The sequence below is a fragment of the Haliotis rufescens genome, unplaced genomic scaffold, assembly GCF_023055435.1.
Source record: "Haliotis rufescens isolate VD_foot unplaced genomic scaffold, xgHalRufe1.0.p SCAF_2, whole genome shotgun sequence".
NCBI classification, from domain to species: domain Eukaryota; kingdom Metazoa; phylum Mollusca; class Gastropoda; order Lepetellida; family Haliotidae; genus Haliotis; species Haliotis rufescens.
In genome coordinates, this window is record NW_025963890.1 from 65,254,048 (window position 1) to 65,273,162 (window position 19,115).

Sequence of the window (19,115 nt, forward strand, 5' to 3'; positions counted from 1 at the left end):
ATTCGGCAGCAATAATTTTGGGGGATGGACTTCACACATTGTATCAATGCGAATATTCGAACTCTGGTCCAATTGATCTCTTCAATCACACACTATTTACAGAAACAACATGCAATGACGCCAAAGGAACTTGTCATCGTATCAAGGCATCATGCGACGGTTAATGGTTTAAGCCCTCGCTTGACTGCAACCAGCCCCACGTAACTTACTGTGTTGGTTCTTGGGTTCCACCACCTGGTACATAATAATTATTCATCTGCTTATTACTCTATAATAAAATGTTGGGACCGGTTGCATTGAGCCGCAATTTGATATGAAGAGTTGCATACCCTAGGTGTATCAGGATCCGATTTTCATGGCTTTGAATACCACATTCCTCCGTGAATTGTTCTTTTTCTGTGCTCGCGAGTTTCAACATAAAACATATACATACCACAGATACATCAGATGAACTTACTTTTATATATATTTTGATATCCTCATATCATTCCAGTTTTTCCTCAGAAATAGGACATAAACGGGAAAACACGTAAGACCGTAATTATAACGCGATAAAATCTGATAAAACAGTTTCATCTTTCATTCTTCATAAGAGATATATTTAGATATTATAACTTAATTAAACCTATAAAACATGCTATGTTTTCATAATTAGTAAAGATGCTAATATATCTGGAACGCTGTTGTTTAGAGAATTCATTTGAATCAAGCGATTGAGATACTTATGGTGACCTCTACGGATTTAAGCAAAGTATGAATCGTATACATACTTGTTCCTCTCCGAACCAAACCTTCGCAATTGTAAAATAACGATTATCTTTATTCAAAGACCAAAGATCAAAGTCCTAATACATAAGTTAATACAACGTGCATATGGCAGGTATTTATAGCCCCTGGGTTTTATGATAGCTTTATAGTTTTATACGTAGATGACAAATTGTGTAGGTGGCGGGTGCTACCGATAGAGCGGGACATGCTTTCCTTTACAGCGAACACCTGGTGTCATCACTGATATTTAGTGATCTATTCATGTAAGTTTCACCTCTAGTTTCCCTTTAACGCTCAGTGGAATCCGTTTCGTCGTATAATTGAGACGGGTTATTCTCTTGCATTGACGTTTTATATTTACATTTTATTTTAATATATGGAATACCCTTTTGTAACGAAATATGCGGACGTGTGTCCTCCAACATGCAAATAAATTTAGACATATCGGGAAACGTTTATTTTCCTTTTGGTAAATCCCGTTTTCTGACCAATTTATATTGAGGACATAACATTATAACATCATACCATCTTCCATATCATTTTTACAAAGGAGCAAAATCTTTCATTATTATTTTTAGGGCTTAATCCATCTAGCTCTCTCGAGCAGTAATGTATGTCACCACTTATCAGTGCTTATAGTTAATGATCCTAAATAAATGGGTTGTTCTCATTATCTGCCATAGGGGAGCACCTGTTTTGATAATTATTTGCAGATCTTTGTGGTCATAGATCCTATGGAATGCAATAAGGTAAGGTGACTGATCCGTTAACGATAACCAGCGTAGTGAATCATTACCCACGATAGAACACACCAGCACTCTTTACTTAATAGCAATGCATCTACGTCCCTAATGTGCCGAAATCATTAGCTGTAGATGACATTCGCTGGCTGATTGTGTGTGTTGAGCCTGCAATGGACTGCTTCTTTGTAGTGTTGTATTTGTTGCTTCAGTGTAAGCTAAGTGCTGGTAAGTAGTGCTTTATTGTGCCATTTAGTGTCAGCAATTTGTATTTGGATCTTGACAATGTTTCTCTTTTCTTGGTACGTTTTTGTGTAGTTAATACCACACATGAATATTTATGACTTTTGTTATAACTATGGAATATATGCATATGTCATGTCTATTTGTGAAGTGTTACATGCTTTTGATAATTCATGTGGCTGAAGGTTTAAGACAACACATAACACGGAACTGTCAAACATTCTCGAAAATATGTAACTCTAGAATATCTTAAGCAAATCAAACGTATATGCCCCAGAATAAATATATGGGAGAATATATACAGATGTTGACACATTATGTATGTTTCACAACATACACTTTAATATACCGATAAAGGGCGTACGATAAATGTATGAAATACGTAATTGAAACGAATGCAACAAAACCGAGTGGTCATGTTATCACGTTCGTAACCAGTGGACAGGGATGTTCAATACTGAATCAACCGCCCACAATATCAAACTATTCCAAGAACACGAGACCTTTCACGGTAATTTTAACTGTCGTCATTTTCTTCAAAACATCCTAGAATGTGAGTCTGGGCGTTATGGAACCGACTGCCTTGGAAGATGCAGTGAGGGTTGTGATGGTGGCTGTGGCAATGAAGACGGACGATGTACCTGTAAACCTGGCTGGTTAGGAACCTACTGCACACTGAGTACGTTGACCCCTTTGTAACTTCTGTAAAATGACAACTGCTGTATTCTAGAATGGGCTGCAACTAACCCCTCCTCGCCATCAGATACCAAATGTCTTTTCTTTCTTTTGGAGGTGAGCTGACTATTAGCCAAATTGACTTTCAAAGTGAATTTGTGAGGTTTGTTTGTTATCCAACAATTACCATAATAGTTGTCCCAACCATCCAAACAAAGATTGAAGACTGCAATTTGTGAATTTACAACGTAAACGCCAGACAGTACCCAGTCTCGATTATCCGCTGAAACAGATTCCATTGGGCATAAAAGGGTAAATGGCGATACAACTCATATGAATGAATAAGTGAAATTCAGTAATGACACCAGGTGTCCGTGAAAAGGGTAAGCACGTCCTGCCCTACCTGAATTATGGCCAGACTTAACAAATATAATCCTAATAGTTAAATGCAATTGTATACTACTCAAACACCAGCTAGCTGTCCTTAAAAATATAATAGCTTCGGCGAATGTCACACAAGAAGTCACACAAACGTCACAAAACAATTAAGCCATACAAACGTAGGTACACAGCTGCACGATGTTGATACGTAAGCAAGAATCAGTTCTTTAGTTTACCAGCAGTTCATTTCGTCTCCCCAACGCGGTACCATGATACCTTTGTATGGAGCCAGTAATCCTCTACAAATTAATTGTATCTAGGACCTGTAAATCAATGTATATTCCTTGAATATTGCTTCCATTTACCCACGTAACGAGCCACCCAAGACATATACGCTAATATTTAGCCCAGATATGCAACTTGGCATAAAGGTGAAATTTCCTGTGAAAAGGATCATTCCCTATATTTGAAAACGTGCGCGGCCTACAATGACATAATGACCATGAATTCAGAGGAAACCCTAATGGATTGGTACCAATATGCCCATTTTGACACAATCCACCATCATGTCGAGATAAACTTAACCTTTGCCAGTGATTTGTGTTTTCTGTGTGTGAAAAGGTAAAAACGTCACATCATTCAACAAAAGCGACCGTTGTACACTACATCTGTTGTCCGAGGCATTGTAGAATACCCATACAAGTCACATTAATGAAAGAATATATCTCCAAATCTGTCAGTATTGTGTTAGCAATATAATTCAGTCAAATCACGTCAGGGGTTACAAAAATACGCATTTCCCACTTATAGGAAAATCCGGACTGAGGCCTGACAAGTGAAACGCTTTAACCACTGAACTATCCGAATATCCACAATCTAAGGCTTGCGCTTGCAAAATAGTATATGCGTACTAAATGTATAAATATACTGATACACAATGAACGCATAATAATGTTTTCAAGAATAAGAGGGACGGTGGGTAGCCTAGTGGTAAGAGCGTTCGCTCGTCACACCGAAGGTCCTGGTTCGATTCTCCACATGGGTACAATGTATGAAGCCCATTTCTGGCGTCCCCCTCCGTGATTATGACGGAATATTGCCAAAAGAGACGTAAAACCATACTCACTCATTTCAAGCATCAGCCAAGATACGTTTTTGTGCTTATGGCCATCTCCAAACACGTTGAATGAGAGTCGAACCCGTACAACGACATTGTTGTGTTGGATCATCTTATGCCTACATAGAACACCTTAATTTGATTTGCGTGGCAATTTTGCTAAATGTTGCATAAATTCGAATATGCATTTTCAAAGCGTTTCAGTATACAGTAAACTACGTTTAGAGCGAACTCCCTTATAACGAACTGGCAGATATAACGAACTATTTTTGGCCCCCTCCTATTTGCTTGTATATATGCTTATGGCGAACTACGGTTAAAACGAATTAGAATTGTTGGTCCCTTTGAGTTCGTTATAACCGTAGTTTGCTGTATATAGGCTTGTATGCTTATAAAGAACTACGGTTATAACGAAATAAAATTTGTGGTCCCTTTGAGTTCGTTATAACCGTAGTTTACTGTACTAGTATCAGCTGACTAGACATGTACAGTATCTCAAGTTAACCTAATATTCCAGTCACAATGAGCAATATTATCACTCCAGGCCATCCAATTATCCAATGTTTGCACTTACAAAAATGGACCAGTAATGGTCCCCTTCCATGGCGGTATAACATTAGGGACACTTATTAACGAATGACATGCTGGTAAACACAACCAGTTAACCTTTCATTATGACTCAATGATCATGCATCAAGAAAACTAAGGGGACTTCATGGGACTTTATTTGAACACATTTGGTGACATGCATTTCTCTACGTACACATTGATGCAGCATGCTGTAGACATAATTCGAATTAATAACATTAAAGTTGCTTCGAATGTTTACATTTATGTGAAACGACGAAATGATAACACTAGCTTTGGGTGGTGAACAATCCCTTTTACTGACCAAGGGACGATCTTTAAGTGAGTGATTGAGTGAGTATAGTTATACACCGCTTTTAGCAATATTCCAGCAATATCATAGCGTAAGACACCGTCTGGACGATCTTTAAGTGAGTATAGTTATACACCGCTTTTAGCAATATTCCAGCAATATCACAGCGTAAGACACCGTCTGGACGATCTTTAAGTGAGTATAGTTATACACCGCTTTTAGCAATATTCCAGCAATATCATAGCGTAAGACACCGTCTGGACGGTCTTTAAGTGAGTGAGTGAGTATAGTTATACACCGCTTTTAGCAATATTCCAGCAATATCATAGCGTAAGACACCGTCTGGAGGGTCTTTAAGTGAGTGAGTGAGTATAGTTATACACCGCTTTTAGCAATATTCCAGCAATATCACAGCGTAAGACACCGTCTGGACGATCTTTAAGTGAGTGATTGAGTGAGTATAGTTATACACCGCTTTTAGCAATATTCCAGCAATATCATAGCGTAAGACACCGTCTGGACAGTCTTTAAGTGAGTGAGTGAGTATAGTTATACACCGCTTTTAGCAAAATTCCAGCAATATCATAGCGTAAGACACTGTCTGGACGATCTTTAAGTGAGTGATTGAGTGAGTATACTTATACACCGCTTTTAGCAATATTCCAGCAATATCACAGTGTAAGACACCGTCTGGACGATCTTTAAGTGAGTGATTGAGTGAGTATAGTTATACACCGCTTTTAGCAATATTCCAGCAATATCACAGCGTAAGACACCGTCTGGACGATCTTTAAGTGGGTGAGTGAGTCAGTATAGTTATACACCGCTTTTAGCAATATTCCAGCAATATCACAGCGTAAGACACCGTCTGGACGATCTTTAAGTGAATGATTGAGTCAGTATAGTTATACACCGCTTTTAGCAATATTCCAGCAATATCACAGCGTAAGACACGGACCGGACGATCTTTAAGTGGGTGAGTGAGTCAGTATAGTTATACACCGCTTTTAGCAATATTCCAGCAATATCACAGCGTAAGACACCGTCTGGACGATCTTTAAGTGGGTGAGTGAGTCAGTATAGTTATACACCGCTTTTAGCAATATTCCAGCAATATCACAGCGTAAGACACCGTCTGGACGATCTTTAAGTGAATGATTGAGTCAGTATAGTTATACACCGCTTTTAGCAATATTCCAGCAATATCACAGCGTAAGACACCGTCTGGACGATCTTTAAGTGAATGAGTGAGTCAGTATAGTTATACACCGCTTTTAGCAATATTCCAGCAATATCACAGCGTAAGACACCGTCTGGACGATCTTTAAGTGAATGATTGAGTCAGTATAGTTATACACCGCTTTTAGCAATATTCCAGCAATATCACAGCGTAAGACACGGACCGGACGATCTTTAAGCTGTGGGTCGGATTACAATGTACGTCAGGTATGACTACCATGCTTCCCTACTCAACTGAATAGCAGTGATCTATAAAACATAACTATACTTTCGATGGTCGTAATAGAAGATAGTCAAGCGTCCCTGCCATATATCACGTTAAATATCATATATCAACGACTGAATGGAACAAAACAAGTGGTGCAGCCACGAATGAAATATGCATCTATTCTCATTCATAAGATCTACAAGTACCTGACTGTGTTATTCTGAAAGCTGTTGCTGTGGTGGAAACTACAACTGTAGCTGTTGTCATAACGTTGTGACTGTAATTGCTGCAATTACTAACAGTGGCAATTTCCAGACTATTCTCATACTCATTACATCTATTTCTATGAGTGAAAAAAAATAAAAAAAATAACTTCTTTCTTTTAAGAAAACGGTACTTTGTTAGCATACCTGGCGTATAGAATCAACAATATTTATAAGAATTTATAATATACCTCAACGTTCTCAATGGTATATCAACAGATCAACGCAGAAACAAACCCTGGTATTGAGACTGCGTTTGCTCTGCATCCTCCCTGCAACCAAACTGTCATTTTAAACAATACACTTTGAAGTCCAATAACACCATGTATCACATAAACAATAAAAAGTATAGTTACTTATTTCAACTCAAAAGTGATAATTTAAAAATTCAGATTCACATTTATAATTTTGTTTGATTCCAAATAAAACAACATCATTGAAGTCTTCAGGGCCTGTTGTGATGTATAGTGTTATTCATGACTGCCCATTTGCTCTCCTGACATAACTATCCATCCACGTGACACGAGGAAAATATCTGTAAAAAATACACTTGCTTAAAGAATATATCTAAACCAAGACGTTCAGTTGACATGACAGGTCAAGTGTCCATATCACTTACAAAAAGCCACGAACTGCTGTCACATGTAGAGAAAAACTCGATAGGGAATTTGAGCCAGATCGAAAATGTCAATTTCCCAACAGTTGGATATCACTTCAGACATGTATATTGCGCTAGTTCACAATATATGTAGTTCCTGCATATCATTGATACTGAAATGTTCATAACATTTTTCATCCGCTATTTTACAATTTATATTACTTATAATTTTCACTACAAGCAAGACTACAATTCAATCTGACAGGTGATAATATCAGAAACATGATTAGGTCTTTGACAGGCATCTAGAAGTGATACACATAAGGAAGAGAATTTATGGATGTCGACTTTATTATGAGGAACACAACGTTTCGGAAGATATGCTCACCTGATGAAGGAGTAAGCATATACTCCGAAACGTTGTGTTCCTCATAATAAAGAAGTCGACATCCATAAATTCTCTTCCTTAGAAAGATGAATAGACATCATTCTCAAAAAAAAAAAATTAATTAAAGTTCATATCACATAAACCGGAGGCTTTGTGTTTTAGCATGTCCACCTGGCTTCTATACGGAAGGAGACGCATGCACAGAGTGTGGAGATGGGTGTGAGGGTGGAGTGTGTGACGCTGCTGACGGTGGTTGCAGCTGTGCACCAGGCTGGGCAGGTCGTGGCTGCACGTTAGGTATATAAATTGTCAATGCAAGAGAATGACCAGTCTAGATTATCAGCCGAAACAGATTCCATTTGGCGTAAAGAGCAAAATATCTGTGAAAATTATATGAATTGTCCACTGAAAATCGGTGTTCGCGAAAAGGGTAAGGATGTCCTTCCATACCGGTCACGCCTGCCATTTACACAATTTGCATAGGAACGTATTTATTGCCTGACGCCGCATAGTAGTATTCCTGTCATGTGACGGCGGACTGTTAACAAACCAATCAATTGAACGATGAACTAGACAATCCAGTGACTCCATAGTGCACTTACTGATTTTGTTAAAACTTATAGAAACGATATGTTAAATTTGAAATACAGTTGTTGTTTATAAGTACAGAGTTTAGAAAGTATAGAAAACCCTTTAAAAAAATGATATATTCGTTTTGCAATAAAAGTGGTGGGAGGGGGAGGGGGAGGGGGTGCAGTTTGTATGTCTCGGCATAGCTAAATGTTACTGAGCTTATGATGAAACTCGAGAACTTCAGTTCACAAGTAGAAACATCGTCCTAGTTTAAGTATATTTAAACGATCTTTCCGTTACAGAGTGCATGGATGGCTACTACGTGACGGACCAAGGCTGCGTGAAGTGTGGTGCAGGATGTGAGGGGGGAGGGTGTAACGCTACAGACGGTAACTGTCCTTGCAGAGCTGGCTGGACAGGAAGTGGCTGCAGCAGTATGTAATGTCCTCGTATTGTTTATAGTAAATGAGTATTGTTTTACGCCGCTTTAAGCAATATTCCAGCAATATCACGCCGGGGGACACCCAAAATGGGCTTCACACATTGTACCCATGTGGAGAATCGAACCCGGTCTTCAGCGCGACAAGCGAACACTTTAACCACAATGCTACACCACCGCCCCACTATTTACACATACAAGTTGAAATGTAAAAGTAATTCTATTATACAGTCTGTATGAATAAGGAACTCTTGATACACATGTCATGGGAAAATGATTGTTGATATATCTGTGTATGCAACTATGTGCACACTCATAAAAACATGCACTTGTAAATCAGTGATGACACCAGGTGTTCTGGAAATAATGATGAAAATGCCTTCACGAATAAGCAAAATGGAAGATCTGATTTTGTTATTGCTACAATATTATGTAAGCGATTATCTAACAGTATTTGTTCTTCCAGAATGCAAGGACGGCTTTTACATGGACGGACACAACTGTACGGAGTGTGCTCCTGGGTGTCAGGGGGGAACCTGTAACGCTACTGACGGAAGCTGTTCGTGTAGAGCTGGCTGGACAGGAACTAACTGCACATCACGTATGTCCTACGTGAGGAGACAGTTCAATGTTAACGTTGCATCGGCAGTGTTTCAGCCACATAGCTACTCACGTTAGTCGACGCAGGCTCTCTGAATCCTTTATGTAAACTATCATACATGTCATAATGTGCCTATCAGATATGAATATGACATTGTATGTATGTTTGTTTATTTGTTTGTTATTTAACGACGTACTCAGCATATTGCAGACGGCGGTCTGTAAATAATTGGGAGGTGACTATGCTTGTCGTAAAAGGCGACTAACGGGATCGGGTGGTCAGGCTCGCTGACTTGGTTGATGCATGTCATCGGTCTCAATTGCGTGGATCGATGCTCATGTTGTCACTGGATTGTCTGGTCCAGACTCGATTATTTACAGACCGCCGTCATATAGCTGGAATATTGCGGAGTGCGGCGTTAAACAACAAACCAACCAACCAGCCAACCAAATAATTGGGTCTGGACCAGACAATACAGTGATTGATATCATTAGCATCGATCCACGCATTTGGGATACGATGACATGCATCAACCAAGTCAACGAGCCTGACGACCCGATCCCTTTAGTCGCTTCTTACGCCAAACATAGTCGCCTATAACGTCAAGCATGGGTTGCTGAGGACCTGCTCTCATCGGTTATTTCTGTAACTTAATTGACATGCCTGTTACATTAACATGCTTACCATACATGAAGATGCATTTCACAGTGATAGGCCTATGAATGACTGATGGAGCAAATGCAATTTTACAACGTTTATCAGTTCTTACATTGCACAATTCACCAGGGTGTGACTTTTCTTCATTTGCAGTTTGTACTGAGGGAACATATGGACTAGACTGTACAGAGGAGTGTAGCACAGGATGTACACCAGGTTCCTGCCACCACATCACCGGTGACTGCAACAACCAGTGTAAAGACGGATGGACAGGTCCCAGTTGTGAACACAGTAAGTTTTCATTATCAGTCAGTGTAATGCATGGTGTCCATGTCGCTTTGTATATTTACGGTTGTTTTTGCCTTGTACATTGTATTTTAACTGGTGTTGATCAATGGTGAATGTGGAGTTGTTAGAGGACAAAATAGTTCGTTTATCTAGCATTGCGTTATGCGCAGCTTTTCATGCGTTCGTTTAATAGTAATTACATTGCAAAGTTATGTACATACAAAGTACATTTTCATCTGCAGTTTGTATTGACGGAACATACGGACGAGGCTGTATAGGGGAGTGTAGCGCGGGATGTACACCAGGGTCCTGCCACCACGTCACTGGTGACTGCAACAATCAGTGTAAAGACGGATGGACAGGTTCACGTTGTGTAGAACGTAAGTGTTTTGTCTTGAAGGATTTTAAAACAACAAAGCGCCGGTAGCACTAATCGGAATCGAATCCCAAGGCTGTTCATACAATGTTTATAGTGTCAGTGAGTGAGTTGGGCATAACGCCGCTTTTAACAGTGTTCCAGTTATATCGCGGATTGTCAGAATATTGTGGGGGGAGCTCGCAGTGATGCAGGCCTCAGACGTTTAACACTTCGGTAAAAAACCACGAGCACGGGTATGGTGCTGACAAACCTAGAAACATAATCGGGGCGAACCGGGATTCGGACCCACAATCATAGGTTTCTCGCGTGCCGAAGGGACGATCTGTGCACGGCGAAATGCGGTGCCTTAGCCGATTTGTGACATAAAGATGAAGCAAAATTGAAAAGGTGTAATCAGATGAGCATGTTTAGAAGCACGCCATGCTGTTGAAGCATATGTCAAATATGAACTTATTGTATAAAGACTTATTGTATTCCAACATGATTCTCGTCCACCTACAAGTGATACACCGCTTTGTTTCCCAGGGTGCGGAGATGGGTTCTATGTGGATGGAGACAGCTGTATGGACTGCGGGGCTGGGTGTGTTGATGAGACATGTAATTCTGCTAACGGTAGCTGTATCTGTAGAGATGGATGGGCAGGAAGTGATTGCAATGGTATGTAAAGTCCCAGTATTTGTCAACCAATCGAAATATAGTCAGGACAAATATGTAGCGACAGAGTTTTCCATCTATGTAACATGTGTATTTAAACATTTTCTTCGTTATTTGTGTTACGACATGTCAAAGACTTCGTCAATATTAAACGTCAACGCCTGAGAATAACCAGTCCAATTATCCGACGAAACAGATTCCACTGGGCGGAAGAGTCACGATAGCGGTTAGGGGAACACGGGTGGATCACCGAAAATCAGTGATGACACCAGGTATTGGCGAGATATAAAATGATGACAATACTCTCACGAATGAGCAGCATGGAAGATCTGATCTTGTTATTGATACAATATGTAAGCGAGTACCTAGTGGTACTTTGTTCTTCCAGAATGCAAGGACAGCTTTTACATGGACGGACACAACTGTACGGAGTGTGCTCCTGGGTGTCAGGTGGGAACCTGTAACGCTACTGACGGAAGCTGCACCTGTAGAGATGGCTGGACAGGAACTAACTGCACATCACGTATGTCCTACGTGAGGAGACAGTTCAATGTTAACGTTGCATCGGCAGTGTTTCAGCCACATAGCTACTCACGTTAGTCGACGTCAGTTCACTGGATACTGCTCTTTTGTGTAAATTGTGATGCATCTACAGTATGCTTATTACACATGCATATGCTATACATAGTGAACGGCTGTGAATGATTGAAGGATTAAATGCAATTGACGGAAATGTCCTATTTGTTTTAAAACAAATAGGTTATTTCCGTCAATTGCATTTATGAAAATAACAAGATCTTAATGTTTTACCCAAGCAACTAATATACATCTTGGACGTTACTTTACTCATTACTATCGTCGACCCGTGAAAATAGTAGAATAGGTCTTCAGCAACCCATGCTTGCCTTTAAAAATGACTATGCTTGTCGTAAGAGGCGACTAACGGGATCGCGTGGTCAGGCTCGCTGACTTGGTTGTTGCATGTCATCGACCCCAATTGCGTGGATCGATGCTCATGATATTAATCCCTGGATTGTGTGATCCAGATTCGATTATTTACAGACTGCCGTCATATAGTTGGAATATTGCTGAGTGCGGCGACCATTACCATTGTCGCTTGTAAATTCTCATGTGTATGCCTTAGATACAGATAGGTGTCATGTGGACATTTGAATGAGTGAGTGAGTATGGTTTTACGCCGCTTTTAGCAATATTCAAGCAATATCACGGCGGGGGACACCAGAAATTGGTTTCACACATTGTACCCATGTCGGAAATCGAACCCGGGTCTTCAGCATGACGAGCGAACGCTTTAACCACTAGGCTACCAGATCGCCCCTGTGGACAGTGGATGTGAACACATTGGAGGCTATGCCTGTTTCAGAAAGGTTTATAATGAAATTGGTATTAAACAACCTAGAAAATGACAGATACTTGACTTCTTACCAACGAAACTGATATATATGTTGTTGCAGAATTGCATTCTGTAATTCTCGTTCTTTATAGCATTTTTTGTTGCAAACAAATAAATCACTCGTACCATAAAGGTATTTATTATGACATTTATCTCAAGTGACAGATATGTCAAATGACTACACTCACAAACGATACAAGACAATTACAAGAATACGAGCTGTTCCAGAATGGGGGAACATGCTGTTTTCCAGCATGACACACGAGAGTGCGTAAAAGGTTAAACGCCAATAATTCGAAATGTGTAGAGAGCAATGATCCACTAAATATAGCATTGCCCCAAATAACAGTTTACAGCAGTAAACCAAGTCTCTATATCGTTGCTAAGTGATATCGGGGCGGTCTGACATTAGTCGAGTACAATGGGATACAATTATTTGTTTGTTTGCTGTTTAATGCCGTACTCAGCAGTATTCTTGCTAGATGACGGCGGTCTGTAAATAATCGAGTCTGGACCAGGCAATCCAGTGATTAATATCATGACCTTCGATCAACGCAATTGGGATACGATAACATGTAGTAATGAGTGAGTGAGTGAGTGAGTATGGTTTTACGCCGCTTTTAGCAATATTCCATCAATATCACGGCGGGGGACACCAGAAATGGGCTTCACACATTGTACCCATGTCGGGAATCGAACCCGGGTCTTCGGCGTGGCGAGCGAACGCTTTAACCACTAGGCTACCCGGCCGCCCCGATAACATGTAGTAAACAAGTCAGCGAGCCTAACAACCGATACCGTTAGTCGCCTCTTAGGACAAGCATGGAGACTAAAGCTGAAGACCAATTCTAACCCGGACTTCAACGGTCTGGGATACGATGAAGATTCTAAAATCTTATCAAAGTACGACTAATGAGCCAAGGAAATATATAAAATAATCAGTTTACATTATACACAATCAGCGAGAGGTCCGCGGTCATTTTAGTTGGTTCGCTAACAGTACACATCACACTACCTCATTACTTCATCTGCAGCTTGTGATGCCGGAACATATGGACGAAACTGTACAGAGAAGTGTAGCACGGGATGTAAACCAGAATCCTGCAACCACATCACCGGTGACTGCAACGGCCAGTGTAAAGACGGATGGAGGGGTCAGAGATGTGAACATCGTACGTTTTCATTGTCAGTCAATGTGGTGCATGGTGCCAGCGTCACCTTATATATCCATTTTGGGCATTGTATTTAACTAGTGTTTATCAGTCATTAGAGGTCAAACGACTGAGAGGTCAGTGATGTGAACGCAATACGTTTTCCCAACGGGATAGCTGCAATGCAATTTACCAAAAAGTATGATCATTCAAAAAAGAACCTTTGTACATGCATTCACTGTAAACGTACTCAATCTTTTCACATTGTCCTAGCTGCATGTATGTAATATATTTACCAGTTGACCAGTACTTACTATGCTAATTTGTAAACTGTAATGCGCCATTACATCATTTTCAGTCTGTGGTGCCGGGACATATGGACGAGACTGTAAAGGGTTTTGTAACACGGGATGTAAACCAGGGTCTTGCCACCACGTCACTGGAGACTGCAACAGCCAGTGTAAAGACGGATGGACAGGTCAGAGATGTGAACACAGTAAGTTTTCATTACCACGCCACGCCACCTAAAATTTTCATCGTGTTACCAGTCGACTTTGACATTTAAACAGTAGGTTAAACTGAGAGATGAGGTGAAATGGGGTTTAACGTCTCGTCCAAGATTATTGCACTTATATAGCGACGTGCATGCACCTGTGTGTGCATGGCTGCTTGAACTAGTCAGGAATGATGACGATTTATAGTGCTAGCTCACTGAGATACCATGCCGCAGTTTAACATGAATACCCCACTCAGACACAGTATACTGACTCCAAGCCGACCAGTCCTTGTTTTAGCCCCTTAATGCCGAGCGCCAGACAGGGTAACAACAAGTACCATCTTTTAACGTCTTTTGGTATGACGCGGTCGGGGATCGAACCCAGGACCTTCCGCTCTCCGGGCGGTCGCTCTACCACTAGACCACGGAGTTATTAAACTGAGAAATCCATACGCAAAAGAATTTACTGTGAAAACAACATATATCGAAGACATGTTACACAAATATAATTGTAATGTATAATTAACAAGGGTTACAAGTCAATACAAATTACTGCAAAGCCATTACATTGGCAGTACACATAAGTGGAAGTGGCAGCATAAAATACTATAGCAGTGGTAATATCAATACAGCCAGTAATATATTATTCGCCTGGCAGCAACTATGGTCAATCTTCCATGATAGGCGTAGGTGTGATATCCAGAGTGAATATATGATCTTCAAACAACCGCTGGTCTTGATGTAATGTGAGATGAGTGCGGCATGCACTTGCCCACATAAGTAGTCCAAATACCTTCTGCTAGATTAGCCTATAGCTGTTCTAGAAGATTCTAGATTACACTTGACTCCAAAAGCATCAAAATATAGTAACTTCAACACAGCTGCTTACATTAGATAGTCATACATTTCTGACAATTTATTTTTGTTAAAACATAATGTTATGAGCTTCTCCTCAATCTTAGCATTACATTGTTTAACAATAACATCCACTTCCATACAACAAGTGTGATTAACGTTCTCAGCATTGCAGTTCAACTGTTGTTGTTTATGTATAAAAACTTTAATTGGAGGCATTGCAAAGTACCACATTTTACATCTGCAGTTTGCATTGACGGAACATACGGACGAGACTGTACAGGGGAGTGTAGCGCAGGATGTAAACCAAGGTCCTGTCACCACGTCACCGGTGACTGCAACGGCCAGTGTAAAGACGGATGGACAGGTCCTCGTTGTGAAGAGCGTAAGTTTTATTGGCATTAATATTACAACTTGAAAAATTATGCAATAACTACTGCATGTTGTCAGTGTAAGTTTAGGGATCCTTTTCAATTTAGACATGAAAGCGCCTTACTTGGTAAGCTTCTGAATTATTTATCATGCTCTGAAAATGGAGGTGTTGTCTGAGTTATACATAAAAAGAGAAAGGTAGCGAGATGTTATGAGGAGTACCATGTGCGTAATCGTTCAAGCGTGTTATCATAGGCAAAGATTCCCCACATTGTGTGAAGCCAGTTCTTGGTGTCCCCGCTGTGTTTCGGGATTTTGTATTGCGACCAGGTATTATATTCAGCTATAATTGCAAAACCAGATATACATATTTCTTATTACTATTTTCTTCTCTTATAAAGCACATTGCAACAATATAGTTTTTAAGTAGATAATTTCTTTTTTTCCAACAATATGAAACATAATTATATTTTGCAAGAACAAGTTAGATATGTTCGATCCGTTTGTGTACTCTTAAAACAAGCGAAGGTTACTGAGGTCCAACTGTAACCTGGATTCACCATGAGAGACGTTGTCATTGTCATAGTTTAAGGTCACATTAATTCTGGTTTTCTAACATTATTCTGGTTTCGTCACTTTTAAAATTACAATTAGATAAGTTTTGTCCATTTCGATTGTAAACAATTGTGCCATATAAAACAAATATGACATGTCGAAAAACATTTAAAAAATTAATTTTGACAATCAAATGGACCTTATTGACAAAACTTTGTCGGACCTTTATTTCAGTTACTCGATGATGAAAAGGAAGAGTTACGTTCTTTGTGGCGTAATGATTATATTAACATGATTCTCATGTCAACATAATCAAGCAGAGCTAACACAATCCACCCGTACATCAAATAAATGATAGCGTTTAACTTTTAAATAATATTTTGTTGTAGGCAAAGCTTTGAAAACGTCCATTTAAGTCATGACGAGGAATTAGACCCAACTAAATGTTTCTTTTTGTTGCAAATATGTATGCGTGTAACTGGCGTAATTGAACAAGCATGGGAAGTCTGTTTTGTTTTACAGATACCGAGCTAGTGGAACACGAAGAGCCAGATATCGCATCTCCAAAAATATTTATCTGGATCTGGATCATCGCAATTGTGGTTTTGACTTTAGCTTTTCTGGCTTTCCTGAACAGGTGAGATTGTGGAATCAAAGTTCAGAAAAATAGATAGAATTGGAGATATATAACTAGTATATATCACTACTCCATATATATGTGCATAAACGTATACACTGTAAATGTACAGCAATCAGTTTCGTTAATCTGACATTTATCATACGGAGGTTTTATTTATCCATGACTGATGAAACTTGCACTTCCAAACCACTCCAAACACTTCGAATTCTCAACTTAATTTAACATATCGGTGAGTGAGTGATTTAGGTTTAACGCCGCTTGAACAGCATCTCAGATATGTCCCGGCGTGTCAACTGACAGTGGAAGGAAATCAAAAGTGACGTCATGTAGGTCGTAAGCGTTCACCACGTTTTCTCAATCGGTTTTAATTGATTGGTTTGTTGTTTTACGCCGCACTCAGCGATATTCCAGCTATATGACGGCGGTCTGTATATCGAGTCTGGACCAGACAGTCCAGTGATTGATATGAGCATCGATCCACGCAATTTAGATCAATGACATGCATCGGTACCCTTTCCGTTTGTATATTCACGTTCCTTCTTCTAAACCTGTCACGTGTTTTGGAGACCTTCCCAAGATTCACTGTACGCCTCATCATTGTTCAAAGAGTACCTTCCATTTTCATCTGACTCAGACGAAACCCTATTGAAAAAAATGCACGAGACCTGCATAATTCAACAGTGTAATCCGTGTATAGATACATTTCCTTAGATATCTTTTATCTATACTGACATTTCATTTCCCATTCAAAATGTTTGCTTGTTTGTTAAACGCCTCACTAAGCAATATTCCAGCTATATGACGGCGGTCTGTAAATAATCGAGGCTGGACCAGACAATCCAGTGATTGACATCATGAGCATCGATCCACGCAATTGAGATCGATGACATGCATCAACCAAGTCAGCGAGCCTGACCACCCGATCCCCTTAGTCGCCTCTTACGACAAGCATAGTCGCCTTTTATGGCAAGCATCGGTTGCTGAAGACCAATTCTACCCCGGTCGAATTTGGTTCAAAGCAACTTTGAACAGTAATTTCAGCTTGATGTTGGAGGAAAACCTATCTGATGTAAATCGTAGCCGCTAACCATTTAGGTAACACCCACGAGCATAGGTAAGGTGCTAACAAACCTAGAAACATTATTGGGATTCGAACCCACGATCTTAGTTTTTCTGCCCAAGGGCCGAATTCTCTAACGCCCTAGACGACTGTCCCCATGTCCCTTGAAGATGACCCTAAACTGTAACTACTTGACATCTTTTTATCCTTTCAGGAAATCCCTTGCGTCCTTGTGTGCAAGGTCCAGAAAGTCGGGAGATACCTCGGACATCCAACCCCCTTTAGAACAAGCCTCACAGGAACCGCCGAGCGTCGGACAACAATTGGAACACTGTCCCGAATAACTACAAGAGCCGCTAATGCGGTGAAAAAACAATATCAGAGACCAGAGATCTTTGGCAATAGCAACGCCTATGGGTCAATCCAGTAGTCGCACTGAGAACAACGTGATTATTTCTGAACTTAAATTTATTTTAAATTGTTTCACACTCATAGCTCAACATAGGCCCATGCTCCCAACCAAATACATGCACTGTCTGTTTGTTTGTGTGTTGTTTAACGCCGCACAATATTCCAGCTATGACGGCGATCTGTAAATAATCGAGTCTGGGCCAGACAGTCCCGTGATTGACATCATGAGCATCTATCCACGCAATTGGGATACGATTACAACAAACAAACAAAAGCCAGGTGTAACAAGTGAACATGTTGTTCCTGCATGCGCGACTCACACAATTTGCATAAACATGAGACTGTTGCCTGACGCCGTACAGCATACATTACTCCTGCAATGCGACGTCGACCTTTAAACAAACCAGGCAATCAAGTGATGGATTTAAAAACCCACACGATACCAATGCTCCTGGTCTGAGTGCTGAAGCTGCGAGATGTCGGTTATCGACTCAGAACACAACGGTGTTGTATGAATTCGTTAGTCAAGACATCCACCTTTCATAATAGGTCTTCAGCAACCCATGCTTGCCGTAAAAGGTGACTATGCTTGTCGCAAGAGGCGACTTACGGGATCGGGTGGTAAGGCTCGCTAACTTGGTTGATGCATGTCATCGGTCTCAATTGCGTGGATCGATGCTCATGTTGTCAATCACTGGATTGTCTGGTCCAGACTCGATTATTTACACACTGCCGTCATATAGCTTGAATGTTGTTGAGTGCGGCTTTAAACAACAAACAAACAAAGCAAATTGTCACTAAACGTGGTGACCATAGATATGGTTACTGCAAGAATGTGTTCATACTGAAAATAGGATTCTTGTCATAAAGTCTTATTTAATACATTTTTAACGACCGAAGGCTACTATGAGCTTAATTCAACATGCATCTCGCTAACATGCACTCCCTTGCGCTACACAAACATTCACAGTTTAGTATTTGATAGACTTTTAACACATACACAAAGCACGAGCGATTGGGGACCTATTCTTCCCTTGAATATCCTGGGATAATACAAAAGTTTAAGTGTA

At 40.2% G+C, this 19,115-nt stretch overlaps 1 protein-coding gene across 3 annotated transcripts; it reads left to right on the plus strand.

Moving 5' to 3' along the window:
* The first annotated feature begins 1,612 nt into the window (after positions 1 to 1,612).
* Positions 1,613 to 18,700, plus strand: LOC124126871 (multiple epidermal growth factor-like domains protein 11). Of its 3 annotated transcripts, XM_048400386.1 has the most exons (14): positions 1,613 to 1,736; positions 2,302 to 2,430; positions 7,663 to 7,797; positions 8,376 to 8,507; positions 8,979 to 9,113; positions 9,924 to 10,061; positions 10,301 to 10,438; positions 10,963 to 11,094; positions 11,480 to 11,614; positions 13,540 to 13,677; positions 14,015 to 14,152; positions 15,255 to 15,392; positions 16,457 to 16,571; positions 17,849 to 18,700. In XM_048400386.1, the coding sequence occupies exons 1-14, from the start codon at positions 1,682 to 1,684 to the stop codon at positions 17,976 to 17,978; spliced, it is 1,788 nt and encodes a 595-aa protein (XP_048256343.1). In that variant the 5' UTR covers positions 1,613 to 1,681; the 3' UTR covers positions 17,979 to 18,700. The 3 variants fall into 3 exon arrangements, with proteins under 3 accessions (XP_048256343.1, XP_048256344.1, XP_048256345.1); XM_048400387.1 differs by lacking the exon at positions 8,376 to 8,507; XM_048400388.1 differs by lacking the exons at positions 8,376 to 8,507; positions 8,979 to 9,113.
* The last annotated feature ends 415 nt before the right edge of the window (positions 18,701 to 19,115 follow it).

Bases quoted from the DNA above. Each gene is read 5' to 3' on its own strand.
- LOC124126871 (XM_048400386.1), top strand. From the start codon at position 1,682: ATGGACTGCTTCTTTGTAGTGTTGTATTTGTTGCTTCAGTGTAAGCTA. The intron at 1,737-2,301 runs GTAAGTAGTGCT...AAAACATCCTAG, and splicing joins TCAGTGTAAGCTAAGTGCTG to AATGTGAGTCTGGGCGTTAT. The intron at 13,678-14,014 runs GTACGTTTTCAT...CATCATTTTCAG, and splicing joins GGGTCAGAGATGTGAACATC to TCTGTGGTGCCGGGACATAT.